This window comes from Somniosus microcephalus, chromosome 25 (genome assembly GCF_052327205.1).
Source record: "Somniosus microcephalus isolate GS21.2 chromosome 25, FLI_Smic_1.0, whole genome shotgun sequence".
Lineage (NCBI taxonomy): Eukaryota > Metazoa > Chordata > Chondrichthyes > Squaliformes > Somniosidae > Somniosus > Somniosus microcephalus.
The window spans coordinates 44,285,527-44,301,127 of record NC_141011.1 but is presented as its reverse complement, the minus strand read 5'-3'; the positions used below and the strand labels follow the sequence as shown (position 1 = coordinate 44,301,127).

At 47.0% G+C, this 15,601-nt stretch overlaps 1 protein-coding gene across 3 annotated transcripts in view; it reads left to right on the top strand.

The window, feature by feature from the left end:
- acot7 (acyl-CoA thioesterase 7) overlaps nt 1-15,601 on the top strand; it is a 288,558-nt gene that overhangs the window by 20,595 nt on the left and 252,362 nt on the right. The window contains exon 1 of one of the 3 annotated variants that reach the window (XM_085967293.1): nt 13,733-13,764. The exons of the other annotated variants lie outside the window; for them this stretch is intronic. Within the exon in view, the coding sequence (XP_085823419.1) occupies nt 13,748-13,764 (17 nt within the window). The 5' untranslated portion in view covers nt 13,733-13,747. Of the gene's footprint in view, nt 1-13,732; nt 13,765-15,601 lie in introns of those variants that run through there. 3 annotated transcript variants of the gene reach the window in all.

Sequence of the window (15,601 nt, the reverse complement as noted above, 5' to 3'; positions counted from 1 at the left end):
CTATTCGCGAACCTTACTCCCAACTGCCGGCCAATAGCGACCAAAAGCAGGAGGTACAGCTGGGAGGACAGGCGGTTTATCGCGACCGAGGTGGACAGGCTGCTGAGGGAGCGCGTTATTGAACGCAGCAACAGCCCGTGGCGCGCCCAAGTGGTGGTGGTGAGGGGTAGCGAGAAGAAACGGATGGTGATCGACTATAGCCAAACGATCAACATGTACACCCAACTAGATGCCTACCCGCTACCCCGCATATCAGAAATGGTGAACCAAATTGCCCAATACCGGGTGTTCTCCACCATCGACCTCAAGTCAGCGTACCACCAGCTCCCTATCAGACCAGAGGACCGCCCGTACACCGCCTTCGAGGCGAACGGACGCCTCTACCAATTCCTCAGAGTCCCCTTTGGGGTGACGAATGGGGTCTCGGTCTTCCAGAGGGAGATGGACCGCATGGTCGATGACCACCACTTGCAGGCAACCTTCTCCCACCTCGACAACGTCACCATCTGTGGTCACAACCAGCAGGATCACGACTCGAACCTCGAGAGGTTCCTGAAAACCACACAAAAACTCAACCTCACTTACAACGAGGACAAGTGCGTTTTCAACACCACGCGCCTCTGCATACTAGGCAGCGTGGTGGAGAATGGGGAAATCGGACCAGACCCCGACCGATTGCGCCCCCTACGGGAGCTGCCCCTGCCCAACACTCCCAAAGCCCTGAAAAGGTGCCTGGGGTTATTTTCTTATTATGCCCAATGGGTCCCCAACTACTCCGACAAAGCCCGCCCCCTCTTGAAAGCATCCTCTTTTCCGCTCTCTGCTGAGGCCCACGCCGCCTTCAAAAGCATTAAGCGGGATATTGAACGGGCCACGCTACAGGCAGTGGACGAGAACACTCCCTTTCAAGTGGAAAGTGATGCGTCTGACTTTGCCTTGGCGGCCACCCTCAACCAGGCGGGGCGGCCCGTAGCTTTCTTCTCGAGGACCCTCCAAGGGCCCGAGATCAGACACTCCTCCGTGGAAAAGGAGGCCCAAGCCATCGTGGAGGCAGTGCGCCACTACCTAGCCGACAAACGCTTCACCCTACTTACCGACCAGCGGTCGGTAGCGTTTATGTTTAATAATAAACAGAAGGGGAAGATTAAAAATGATAAGATTCTCAGGTGGCGGATCGAGCTCTCCACCTTCGAGTATGACATCATTTACCGGCCAGGGGCCCTTAACGAATCCCCCGACGCCCTCTCACGAGGGATGTGTGCCAGCGCCACCGGGGATCGGCTACAGACCCTCCACAACGACCTCTGCCACCCAGGGATCACACGGCTGTTCCACTTCATAAAGTCCCGCAACTTACCCTACTCGATTGAGGAAGTTCGGTCTCTGACCAGGAACTGCCGCACTTGCGCTGAGTGCAAGCCTCGGTTCTACCGCCCAGATAGAGCCCACTTAATCAAAGCTACACGGCCCTTTGAGCAGCTCAGCTTAGATTTCAAGGGCCCCCTCCCGTCAGTCGACCGCAATGTTTACTTCCTGAACATTGTGGACGAATACTCCCATTTCCCATTCGCCTTCCCCTGCCCAGACATGACCAGCGCCACGGTCATTAAATGCCTCAACAGCCTGTTCTGCCTGTTCAGTATGCCGAGCTACATCCATATGGATAGGGGGGCGTCCTTCATGAGTGAAGAGCTACGCCAGTACATGCTGTCCAGGGGGATCGCCACGAGCCGTACCACCAGCTACAACCCCCAGGGTAACGGCCAGGTGGAGCGAGAGAACGGGACAGTATGGAAAGCAGTCACTCTAGCTCTAAGGACCAAGGGCCTCCCTATCTCCCGCTGGCAGGAAGTCCTCCCAGATGTGCTCCATTCGATACGGTCGCTATTGTGTACTGCCACTAATGTCACGCCCCATGAACGAATGTTTGTCTTTCCCCGGAAATCCACCTCAGGCGTATCCATGCCGTCATGGCTCTCCACCCCGGGTCCGGTCTTTGTACGAAGGCATGTGAGGGGCCACAAGACGGACCCTCTCGTGGAGTCAGTGCACCTACTCCACGCCAACCCCCAATACGCGTATGTCCGGCACGCCGACGGAAGGGAGGACACCGTGTCCATAAAAGACGTCGCCCCAGCCGGTAACGACAACAACAGCAACAACGATCACAGCAACTCTTACCCACCCACTATCCTTTCATCACCCCCGGAAGAACATCGACCAACGGTGCCCCCACCAACTACCCCTTCAACAACCCTGGCGGCGCCCCCGGCAGAGACCCAGGAGGCCACCGGGGACACCCAGCCGACACCCGCAGCACCACAACAGCTACGTCGGTCACAGAGGACTATCAAACCCCCGAACAGACTAAATCTGTAGAAGGGGTGAATGTGATGAAATATGCCATTCATCAGGCACTCTGTATTCTATGCCATTCATCAGGCACTCTGTATTCTCTGTGTTTGATTGTGCCTGTGACTGTGACAAGCAGGGGAGTTTAGTTTCAGTTTCATTTCCTTACCTGTATTGTATTGTGTGTAGGGCTCCGCCCATACCTGGCCCCTACTTAAGCAGGCCCCAGCGTGTCTCACAGGCAGTACAGCAGATCTCTGGATGAGAGACACTTCTCCACTGTGTATTACTTTCTGAGTTAATAAAAGCCTTGCTTTGCTCCGATAATGTTGAGTCTCGGATTCATTGAGGCACATCAGACCTCAACTCCGCTTTCCTGCCCGATCTCCATATCCCTTGATTCCCCTAGAGTCCAAAAATCTATCTATCTCAGCCTTGAATATACTCAAAGACGCAGCATCCACAGCCCTCTGGGGCAGAGAATTCCAAAGATTCACAACCCTCTGAGTGAAGAAATTTCTCCTCATCTCAGTCTTAAATGGCCTACCCCTTATCCTGAGACTATGCCCCCTAGTTCAGGGGAAACAACCTCTCAGCATCTACCCTGTCAATCCCCTCTCGTATGTTTCAATGAGATCACCTCTCATTCTTCTAAACTCCAGAGAGTATAGGCCCATTCTACACAATCTCTCATCGTAGGACAGCCCTCTCATCCCGGGAGTCAATCGAGTGAACCTTCTCTGCACCGCCGCTAAGGCAAGTATATCCTTCCTTAGATAAGGAGACCAAAACTGTACACAGTACTCCAGGTGTGGTCTCACCAAGGCCCTGTACAATTGTAGCAAGACTTCCTTACTCTAATACTGCAACCTCCTTCCAATAAAGGCCAACATGCCATTTGCCTTCCTTATTGCTTGCTGTACCTGCAAGCTAGATTTCTGTGTTTCTTCCACGAGGACACCCAAATCTCTCTGAACACCAACATTTAAATGTTTCTCACCATTTAAAAAATATTCTGTTTTTCTATTCTTCCTACCAAAATGAATAACCTCACATTTCCCTACATTAGACTCCATCTACCACCTTACTGCCCACTCACCTAGTCTATCTATATCCCTTTGCAGACTCTTTGGGCAGGATTTTCATTGGGCCGTGGAGGTGGGATTGGAGGCGTGTGGGGGGGTTAAAATCTCGAAATCGGGGGGCACGAACCCATCCCGCCCCCAACCCGCCTCTGTGCTAGTTTCAAAGGAGGCGGATACCCGACCTGTGCTGGGACCCGCCTCCCCGAGGCGGGAAGGGGATTAGTGCCAATTAACTGCCTGTTAACAGGTAGTTAACAGGCAGTTTTTAGCCTAATCCCTATTTTTATTCCTGAAGTGTGGGATTCCTGACGGCTCCAAACCATGCCAAGTTAGCGAGGCGGGCCGTCGGGCTGACGGACTTGGAGGGTTCGAGATGTCCGGTGTTCAGGTGAGTGATGGGTGCATGAGTGAAGAGGTAAGTGTGTTTGGTGTGTGTAAAGTGTTTAAAGAAGTTTTACTTACATTTACTTACCTTCACAGCTTTCTTTCCTTCCTTCAGGACTCGGGAGCCCCTCATCTCACCGGCACAGAAAGCAGAATGGCCGCGAGCTGTCAAAAGTTGCAGCATTCAGCTTTCTGTTCTGGAGAGATCTCTAAATCAGCCTGAGAGGAAGGAATTAACTTAGTGTACAGATTGTCAGTGTTTGACAGCTTCAAAGAGCTGTCAGACGCTGATATTTCATCAGTCAAAAGATCTTGACAGATGAAATATCTGTCTGTGACGTCACCTGTTGCCGGGTGGCCCTTAATTGGCCTGCTGAGCCCGCTGGGTGGGCTCAACAAGGTCAATCAAGTGAAAATCGAGTGGGTTGGCCACAACTCGATGGAGGCGGGACTACAACCCCGAAAGTTGTAGTGCCGCCTCCTATATGCCTCCAGAATCAAAATCCAGCCCTTTGTGTTCTCCTCACAGCTTACTGTCCCACCTAGCTTTGTATCATCAGCAAACTTGGATACATTACACTCGGTCCCTTCATTTAGGCCATTAATATAGATTGTGAATAGCTGAGACCCCAGCACTGATCCTTGCAGCACCCCACTAGTTACAGCCTGCCAACCTGAAAAAGACCTGTTCATCCCTACTCTCTGTTTTCTGTCCGTTAACCAATCCTCTATCCATGCTGCTATATTACCCCCAGCCCCATGAGCCCTTATCATGTGTAATAACCTTTTATGTGGCACCTTATCGAATGCCTTTTGGAAACCCAAATATACTATATCCTCTGGGTCCCCTTATCTACCCTGCTCGTTACATCCTCAAAAATATCTAATAAATTTGTCAAACACGATTTCCCTTTCATAAGACAATGTTGACTCTGCCTAATCATATTATGGTTTTCTAAGTGCCCTGATATCACTTCCTTAACAATGGATTCCAGCATTTTCCCGACAACTGATGTCAGGCTAACTACTGGTCTGTAGTTCCCTGTTTTACATAGATACATAGATACATAGAAGATAGGAGCAGGAGTAGGCCATTCGGCCCTTCGTGCCTGCTCCGCCATTCGATGAGATCATGGCTGATCCTTTAATTCAGTATCCCGTCCCCGCCTTCTCTCCGTAACCCTTAACCCCTTTTGCCCGTAGAAATATATCTAATTCCCTCTTAAATATATTTAATGAGCTGGCGTACACTGCCCTCTGTGGCAATGAGTTCCACAGGTTCACCACTCTCTGAGTGAAGAAATTCCCCCTCATCTCTGTCCTAAATGGTTTAGCCCTTATCCTTAAATTATGTCCTCTAGTTCTGTTCTCACCCGCCAAGGGAAACATTCCTTCTGCATCCAGTCTGTCTAGACCTGTCAGAATTTTATACACTTCTATGAGGTCCCCTCTCAATCTTCTAAACTCCAGTGTGTACATCCCTAAACTACATAGTCTCTCCTCATAGGTCATTCCCGCCATTCCTGGTATCAGCCTGGTGAATCGCCGCTGCACCCCCTCCATGGCAAGAACATCCTTCCTCAGATGAGGCGACCAAAACTGTACACAGTACTCGAGGTGTGGTCTCACCAGTGCCCTGTACAGCTGCAGCAAGGTATCCCTGTTCCTGTATTCTAACCCTTTTGCTATGAAGGCCAGCATACCGTTTGCCTTCTTGACCGCCTGTTGCACCTGCATGCTCGCCTTCAGTGACTGGTGTACAAGAACACCCAGGTCTCTCTGTACTTCCCCCTCTCCCAATCTATTGCCATTTAAATAATAATTTGCCCTCCCGTTCCTGCACCCAAGGTGGATAACTTCGCACTTGTCCACATTATAGTGCATCTGCCATTTATCTGCCCAATCGCCCAGTCTGTCCAAATCGCTCTGGAGCTTCCTGGTCTCTTCCTCTGAGCCCACCCCCCCTCCTAGTTTAGTGTCGTCTGCAAATTTGGAAATGCTGCATCCGACTCCCTGATCCAGGTCATTAATGTAAATTGTGAACAGCTGGGGGCCCAGGACAGATCCCTGTGGTACCCCACTTGTTACTGCCTGCCATTCAGAAAATGAGCCGTTTATTCCAACTCTCTGTTTTCTATCTGACAGCCAGTTCCCTATCCACGCCAAAACTTTCCCCTTTATCCCATGAGCCTCAATTTTCCATGCTAATCTTTTATGTGGGACCTTATCGAAGGCCTTTTGGAAGTCCAGGTACACCACATCTACTGGCTCTCCCCCATCTATTCTACCAGTTACTCCCTCAAAAAATTCCAATAGATTAGTCAAGCACGATTTACCCTTTGTAAATCCATGTTGACTCTGTCCTATCCTGTCCCCATTTGCTAAGTGCTCCGCTATTTCATCCTTAATGATGGACTCCAGCATTTTGCCCACAACTGATGTAAGGCTTACAGGTCTGTAATTACCTGCTTTTTCCCTACCCCCCTTTTTGAATAGTGGGGTAACGTTAGCTACCCTCCAATCCATCGGCACTGTTCCCGAGTCTAATGAATTCTGAAAAATCATCCTTAGTGCATCCGCTATCTCTAGGGCCACCTCCTTCAGTACCCTAGGATGCATGTTATCAGGCCCTGGGGATTTGTCCACCTTCAATCCCTTTAGCTTCCTTAACACCATATCCTTAGAGATATTGATTTGCGTCAGTTCCTCCTTTGCCAATGTCCCTATTTTTCCCGATATCCCAGGGAGGTTTTTTGTGTCTTCCTTCGTAAAGACTGACCCAAAGTATGCATTTAGTTGATCTGCCATTTCCTTATTTCCCATTATATATTCCCCCGTATCTGACTGCAATGGACCAACTTTGGTTTTCACCAGTCTTTTCCTTTTGATATACTTATAAAAGCTTTTGGAGTTAGTTTTTATATTTTCCGCCAGCTTGTTTTCGTAAGCTATTTTGCCCCTCTTGATTATGCCCTTTGCCCTCCTTTGCTCTATCTTAAACTGTTCCCAATCTTCCGCTCTGGCGCTTTTTTTGGCTATTTTATACGCCCTATCTTTGGATTTTATGCTGTCTCTAATTTCCCCTGTTATCCACGGTTGAGTCACCTTTTTAGATTTCCTTTTATGCCAGATTGGTATAAACAATTTTTGCAATTTTGTCATTCTATCTTTAAATGTTTGCCATTGTTTATCTACCTCCAGTCCTCCCAGGAACGTTGTCCAATCAGACCTACTCAGTTCCCGTCTCATGGCATCATAATTCCCCTTGTTTAAATTCAGGACCTTAGTCTCTGAGTCAATTTCTTCGCTCTCCATTTCGAGTGAGAAATCGATCATGTTATGATCGCTCTGACCCAAGGGTCCCCGTACAACAAGATTACTGATTAGTCCCTTCTCATTGCACAGTACCCAGTCCAATATAGCCTGTTCCCGAGTTGGTTCCTCGACATATTGATCCAGATAACCATCCCTCAAACACTCAAGGAATTCCTCCTCCTCATTATTTTTACTGATTAGGCTAGTCCAATCTATATGTAAGTTAAAGTCACCTATGATGACAGCTGTGCTCTTATTGCACGCTTCTCTAATTTCCCTCGTGATGCCCTCCCTAACCTCTATTTTACTATTTGGAGGCCTATATACCACTCCTATTAATGTTTTTCGCCCCTCGCTATTTCTTAGCTCCACCCATATAGATTCTGTATTAACTGAGTTAATATCCTTCCTTTCAATTGCATTTATCCCCTCTTTTACTAGCAATGCTACCCCTCCTCCCTTTCTTTTTTGTCGATCCTTCCTAAATACTGAATACCCCTGTATGTTAAGCTCCCAGCCCTGCTCACCCTGCAACCATGTTTCCGTAATCCCAATTAGGTCATAATTATTAACCTCTATTTCCACAGCTAATTCATCTACCTTGTTCCTGATGCTTCTCGCATTAAGGTATAAAACCCTCAGGCTTTTTTTATGCTCACATTTTTTATGAATTAGTTTGGCCCTTTGTTTTTTGTTCCTCACCCTTTTATCATTTATTTCTGTCTGCCTTTCACTTTCCTCTATTTCACTACATAGGTTTCTAGCCCCCTGCCATACTAGTTTAAATGCTCCCGAACTGCTTTATCAAAAATTACCCCGAGAACATCAGTTCCATCTCTGCACAGGTGTAGACCGTCCCTTTTGTATAGGTCACACCTACCACAAAACTGGTTCCAATGCCTCAAAAATTTAAAACCCTCCCTCTTACACCACTGCTCAAGCCACGTATTTAGCCTAACTATCCTGTTCTCTGTACTCTTACTAGCACGTGGCACTGGTAGTAATCCAGAGATTACTACCTTCGAGGTCCTACTTTTTAGCTTGGCTCCTAACTCCCGAAATTCTACTTGTAGGACCTCTTCCCTTTTTTTAGCTACGTCGTTGGTACCAACATGTATCACGACAACTGGCTGTTCCCCCTCCCCCTCCAGAATGTTCTGCACCCGCGCCGAGACATCCTTGACCCTTGCACCAGGGAGGCAACATACCATCCTGGAGTCTCGGTCGCGAGTTCTCTCGCCCTCCTTTCTTGAATAGCGGTGTTACATTTGCTACCTTCCAATCTGCTGGGACCGTTTTAGAATCTAGGGAATTTTGGGAGATCAAAACCAATGTATCCACTATCTCTGCAGCCACCTCTTTTAGAACCCTAGGATGTAGGCCGTCAGGTCTAGGGGATTTGTCGGCTTTTAGTCCCATTAGTTTCTCGAGTACTTTTTCTCTACTTATATTAATGACGTTAAGTTCCTCGCCCTCATTAGACCCTTGGTTCCCCACCATTTTTGGTATGCTTTTTGTGTCTTCTACTGTGAAGACCGATACAAAATATTTGTTTAACGTTTCTGCAATTTCCTTATTCCCCATAATAATTTCTCCTGTCTCAGCCTCTAAGGGACCAACATTTACTTTTGCTACTCTCTTCCTTTTTACATACTTGTAGAAGCTCTTACAATCTGTTTTTATATTTCTTACTAGTTTTTTCTCATTCCATTTTTTCCCTTTTTATCAATTTTTTGGTCATCCTTTGCTGGTTTCTGAAACTCTCCCAATCCTCAGGCTTACTACTATTCTTCGCAACGTTATAAGCTTCTTTCAAAGTGGACTGGGAGCAGCTACTTATAGGAAAATCCACATCAAAACAGTGGGAGACTTTCAGAAGGGAAATAGAGAGAGTACAACGCCAACATGTTCCTGTAAAGGTCAAGGGTGGGACCAACAAGCAAAGGGAACCTTGGATGACAAGGGATATACAAAAATGCATTAGGAAAAAAAGGGGGGCTTTTGGCAGTTACGAAAGACTAAAGACGGAGGAAACCCTAGAGGAGTATAAAAAGTGCAGGGGCATACTTAAAAAAAAAAAAAAAAAATTAGGAGGGCGAGGAGGGGCCATGAAATAACACTGGCGAGCAAAATAAAGGAAAATCCTAAGATGTTTTATAAGTATATTAAGGGCAAGAGGATAACCAGGGAAAGGGTAGGGCCCATTAGGGACCAAAGTGGCAATCTGTGTGTAGAGCCAGATGATGTAGGCGGGGTTTTAAATGAATTTTTTGCATCTGTGTTCACTATGGAGAAAGACGATGTAGACATAGAAATCAGGCAAGGGGACTGTGACATACTTGAACATATTAGCATCGAGAGGGAGGAGGCACTAGCGGTTTTAGCAGGCCAAAAAGTGGATAAATCCCCAGGCCCGGACGAGATGTATCCCAGGCTGTTGTATGAGGCAAAGGAGGAGATTGCAGGGGCTCTGACACAAATTTTCAGAACCTCTCTGGCCACAGGGGATGTACCAGAGGACTGGAGAACAGCTAACGTAGTACCATTATACAAGAAGGGTAGCAGGGATAAACCAGGGAATTACAGGCCAGTGAGCCTAACATCTGTGGTAGGGAAATTATTGGAAAAAATTCTGAGGGACAAAATTAGTCTCCACTTGGAGAGGCAAGGATTAATCGGGGATAGTCAGCATGGCTTTGTCAAGGGTAAATCATGTCTGACAAATCTGATTGAATTTTTCGAGGGGGTGACTAGGTGTGTGGATGAGGGAAATGCTGTGGATGTGGTTTACATGGACTTCAGCAAAGCTTTTGACAAAGTCCCGCATAGGAGACTGGTCAAGAAGGTAAGAGCCCATGGGATCCAGGGTGCCTTGGCGCGTTGGATCCTAAACTGGCTGAGTGGCAGGAGGCAGAGGGTGATGGTCGAAGGTTGCTTTTGTGACTGGAAGCCTGTGTCCAGTGGGGTACCTCAGGGATCGGTGCTGGGTCCCTTGCTGTTTGTGATCTACATAAATGATTTGGATGAGAATGTAAAAGGTATGATCAGTAAGTTCGCGGATGACACGAAAATTGGTGGGGTGGTAAATTGCGAGGCGGAAAGCCTCAGGCTACAGGACGATATAAACGGGTTGGTCAGATGGGCGGAAAAGTGGCAAATGGAATTTAACCCTGAAAAGTGCGAGGTGATGCATTTTGGACGGACAAATAAGGCAAGGGAATACACAATGAGTGGTAGGACCCTAGGAAGTACAGAGGGTCAGAGGGACCTTGGTGTACATGTACATAGATCCCTGAAGGCAGCGGAACAGGTAGATAAGGTGGTTAAAAAGGCATATGGGATACTTGCCTTCATTAGCCGAGGCATAGAATATAAGAGCAGGGAGGTTATGATGGAGCTGTACAAAACGCTGGTGAGGCCACAGCTGGAGTACTGTGTGCAGTTCTGGTCGCCTCACTATAGGAAGGATGTGATTGCTTTGGAGAGGGTGCAGAGAAGATTCACCAGGATGTTACCTGGGATGGAGCGCCTCGGCTATGAAGAAAGACTAAACAGGCTGGGGTTGTTTTCCTTGGAGCAAAGAAGGCTGAGGGGGGACCTGATTGAGGTGTACAAAATGATGAGGGGCATAGATAGGGTAGATAAAGAGAAACTTTTCCCCTTAGTAGGGGGTTCAATAACAGGGGTGCATAGATTCAGGGTAAGGGGCAGGAGATTTAGAGGGGATTTGAGGAGGAACTTTTTCACCCAGAGGGTGGTTGGAATCTGGAACTCACTGCCTGAAAGGGTGGTAGAGGCAGGAACCCTCACAACATTCAAGAAGCATTTGGATGAGCACTTGAAATGCCATTGCATACAAGGCTATGGACCAAATGCTGGAAAATGGGATTAGACTGGACAGGGATTGATGGATGGCGCAGACACGATGGGCCGAAGGGCCTCTTTCTGTGCTGTATAACTCTATGACTCTATGACTCTAATGCTATCCTTAACTTCTTCAGTTAGCCACGGATGGATCACTTTTCCCGTGGACTTTTTGTTTCTCAATGGAATGTATTTTTGTTGAGAATTATTACATTTTTAAAAATGCTAGCCACTGCTTATCTACCGCCATACCTTTTAATCTATTTTTCCAATCTAGCATAGCCAGCTCGCGCCTCATACCTATGTTATTGGCTTTATTTAAGTTTAAGACTCTAGTTTCAGACTTAGGCAAGTCACTCTCAAACTTAATGTGAAATTCTGTCATATTATGATCACTCTGCCCAGAGAATCCTTTACTATGAGATTGCTAATTAACCCTGTCTCATTACACAATACAATATCTAAAATAGCCTGTTCCTTGGTTGGTTCCATGATGTATTGTTCTAGGAAACTGTCCCGAATGCATTCCATAAACTTGTCCTCCAGACTACATTTGCCAATTTGATTTGTCCAGTCTATATGAAGATTAATGTCCCCACGATTATTGCATGACCTTTGTTACAAGCTCCTACTATTTCTTGATTAATATTCTGTCCAATGGTATAACTGTTAGAGGGCCTATATACCACTCCCACCAGTGTTTTCTGCTCCTTGTTATTCCTCATCTCCACCCATACTGATTCTACTTCCTGATCTTCCGAGCCAAGATCCTTTCTCTCTACTGTCCTTATGTCATCCTTTATTGTCAGGGCTACCCCCCTTCCTTTTCTATTCTGCCTGTCTTTTCGAAATGTCAAGTACCCTGGAACATTTAGTTCCCAACCTTGGTCACCTTGCAACCACGTCTCTAATGGCTATTAGATCAAACCCATTTATCTCTATTTGTGCCAATAATTCATCTATCTTGTTACGAATGCTTCATGCATTCAGATAAAGAGCCTTTAATTTTTTTTTACCATTATTCCATTCTTTGACCTTGTGCTCCTGGCTCATCATCTGAACTTTCTTGTCTCCTATGCTTGTTCTTCCTGTGTTTCAATCGTATATCCAGCTGACCCTCATTGTCCAGGCTGACCTGAAAAATGGCCACTTGGGTGAGGTCAGAGGGCTGCTGGCACCAGTGGAACCAATCTCTATCATGAAATAGTACCTTTGGGAGAGGAGGGGAGAAGATCGATTGTAGTCCTGCAATTTGTGTCTTTGGTGTGAAGGTAACCAATGCTCACGTGGAAGGCAAACTCACTTTTAAGTTGGGATCATAATATCTCAACACTTTTGTGGCTTTAGGGGGAGAAATTCGGTATCGCCCCGTTTGGGGCGCAATTATCGGCCAGGCGCAAAGTTTAGTGCCTGACGCTAATTATCGCTTCTGACTGCAAACTTTGCTTCTATCGCCCCTGGAGGTGATTGGAGTGCTAAATCAGGCGCTACACACCTCTCTTAAGGCGCTAACGCCAAGGAGCGAGGTGTTACCCCAGAGCGCTGGCGAAGCTCATGTGATGTCAGTCAGCAATGGAACACAGACACACTGGCGCCTGCCAGTTCTTAATGGGGAGGGTTAATCTTGCTCTCCATCCACACCCTGCTCATTGCAGCCTTGAATCTCGGCCTGGAGAGACCTGTACATCAATTCTGCTGGAAAGAACAATGGAGAGGCCCAGGGAAAGAGCTCAGAGTGCAGCCCCCATATTCTCTTCTAAATCGATGCAAGGAAGGTCAAATCAAAATGAACCTGCAAAGTGCTGCTCAGTACCAAAAACTCCTTCACACAGCATTGAATCTCTCCAGAAGTCTCTCTCTCTCTCAGAATGCGTGGTGCAAAAATGTCACTGACAAAAAAAGGCAGGAAGTGGTTGCCTTTAAATAGCGCTCCCCCAGTCCCTTCCCGACTGCAAAATGCTCCCCTCAACCTGTCGTTGCTAGCGGCAGGCGGTAAGGCAGGGGACGCCACTCAATATCCGGTCCGGGGCGCTACCGGGATGTTGCACGCTCAACTGACATCACGATCTGCGGGTGCAGGCGACCGTGGTGGTAGTGTTTAGCGGCGCCGTAAAATGTCTGGTCAATTTCGCGCGCGGCACAAACATCGCCGTGCCCCATTAGCGCCTTCTTAGAACGCTAACGGGAGGCGCAAAGCAACCAAATTTTCCCCCTACAATCCTTTCCTTGCAATAATCTGACTCATAGGAACATACAGGGAAAGGACCAATAGAAACACGGGAAAAGCAAGTCTAGGAAACAGGAACATTTGCACCATGGGCCAGATAATACTGCAAACACACTGAGGTCTATCCTGAGGCAGTAGAGTGATTTTTTAAAACATTATTTTTGGGGAGTTGAAGAAGGAAGGCTCTTTACTGATCTTTAATTTGCCTGCAAGTCAGTTGTCCTGACAACGAGATTCCAAAAGCCTGATTCGATTGGTGCAAGCTCTGCCACAGTCTGATTCGTGACGTGAGTATTCAAAGAAGGACAACCACAAGCCGTGTACAATTTTCCAAGTAGCTTGTGGGTGGTTTCTGTAGAATTTGCAACATCAGCAATGACATCAGAAGCAGCACAAACTGAAAACTAAAGCTTCCGGCTTACTATATTCAGCAGCCTGCTGCTTGAAGCACTTGACAGCAGATACGTTACCGTGACAAGACTTTATGTTTTGTACTCAAGTGTGACACCTCAGCCTTCTAATGACGACGATAATCAGGTACAGTAAGTAAGGCTAGTGTAGCTTGTATTTTCAATAGAAATAATATTTCTTAAAGGAAAGCTGTTTGCGAAGATTTATATCACATGGCTTAAAACCTATTGTTTTGCATTTAATATGAAACATACTATTTATCATATCCTTTTTCTCTTCACTGTTACACACCTTAAGTCGTTCCTCTGTGAAGGGATTTATATGAATGTAAGTTGCTGTATTGTTCTATTCAAATTTATTAGTCACTTACCTGCCCAGTATTTGCAATTGGACATTTCCAAGCCGGTGATAGTATTCCAAGTACAGTAGATTGAAAAGTTATAAGAGTTTTGTATCAGTTTGATCATGAGATTTGTTTCGGATCATGGGAAACTGAACTGACCACAAACTGTGACTAAGTTCACTTGTAGGTGACTGTCTCACATTGTGGCGAGCCAACCAGAACCCCTGTTGGCTGTGTTTTACTCACTTCAGCTTCTTAAATGGCTTCTCTTCTTGCCTCCCCCGCCCCCCCCGCCCCAGCACTGGGATCTATCCTTCAACTCCTTTTATTTCTCATCTACATGCTGCCCCTCGGTGACATCACCTGAAGACATGAGATCAGGTTCCATATGTACGCTGCCCACACCCAGCTCTACCTCACCACCACCTCTCTCGACCCATCCATTGGTTCTGTGCTGTAAAACTGCTCCTCCAGACCTACAAAAATCTATCTGTACGTTCCTCCAACTTTGGCCTCTTGTGCATCCCCCACTCCCTTTGGTGGCTGTGCCTTCAGCTGTCTAGGCCCTAAGCTCTGGATTTCCCACCAAAGCTCTCCACCTCTCTCTCCTCCTTTAAGACCCTGCTTAAAACTTACCTCTTTGACCAAGCTTTTAGTCATCTGTCCTCATATCTCCTTTGGCTTGGTGCCAATTTTTTCTTATTACACTCCTGTGAAGCGCCTTCGGAAGTTTTCCTACATTAAAGGTGCTACACAAATGCAAGTTGTTGTTCGAGGTTGAGACTGCCTCTTTTTTTGAGCGGTATCCTCCCTTGATCCCCAGTTTTGGATCGTCATGTTCGGTGCATCATCCTAGCCTGAGTATGTAACCTGCCGAGGTATACGCCAATGCTGCTGTGAAGCCAGCCACTAGATGGTGCTAGAGATCATAGAATCATAGAAAGTTACAGCACAGAAGGAGGCCATTTCAGCCCATCGTGTCGGCGCCGGCCAACAAAGAGCTATCCAACCTAATCCCACTTCCCAGCTCTTGGTCCGTAGCCCTGCAGGTTACAGCATCCCAAGTGCACATCCAAGTACTTTTTAAATGTGGTTAGGGTTCCTGCCTCTACCACCCTTTCAGGCAGTGCGTTCCAGACCCCCACAACCCTCTGGGTGAAGAAATTTCCCCTCAAATCCCCTCTAAACCTTCCACCAATTACTTTAAATCTGTGCCCCCTGGTTTTTGATCCTTTGCTAAGGGAAATAGGTCCTTTCTATCCACTTTATCTAGGCCCCTCATAATTTTATACACCTCAATAAGGTCTCCCCTCAGCCTCCTCTGTTCCAAGGAAAACAGACCCAGCCTATCCAGTCTTTCCTCATCGCTAAGATTCTCTACTCCCGGCAACATCCTTGTAAATCTCCTCTGTACCCTCTCCAGTGCAATCACATCTTTCCTGTAATGTGGTGACCAGAATTACATGCAGTACTCTAGCTGAGGTCTAACTAGTGTTTTATACAGTTGAAGCATAACCTCCCTGTTCTTGTATTCTATGCCACGGCTAATAAAGGCAAGCATTCCGTATGCCTTCTTAACCACCTTATCTACCTGGCCTGCTACCTTCAGGGATCTGTGGA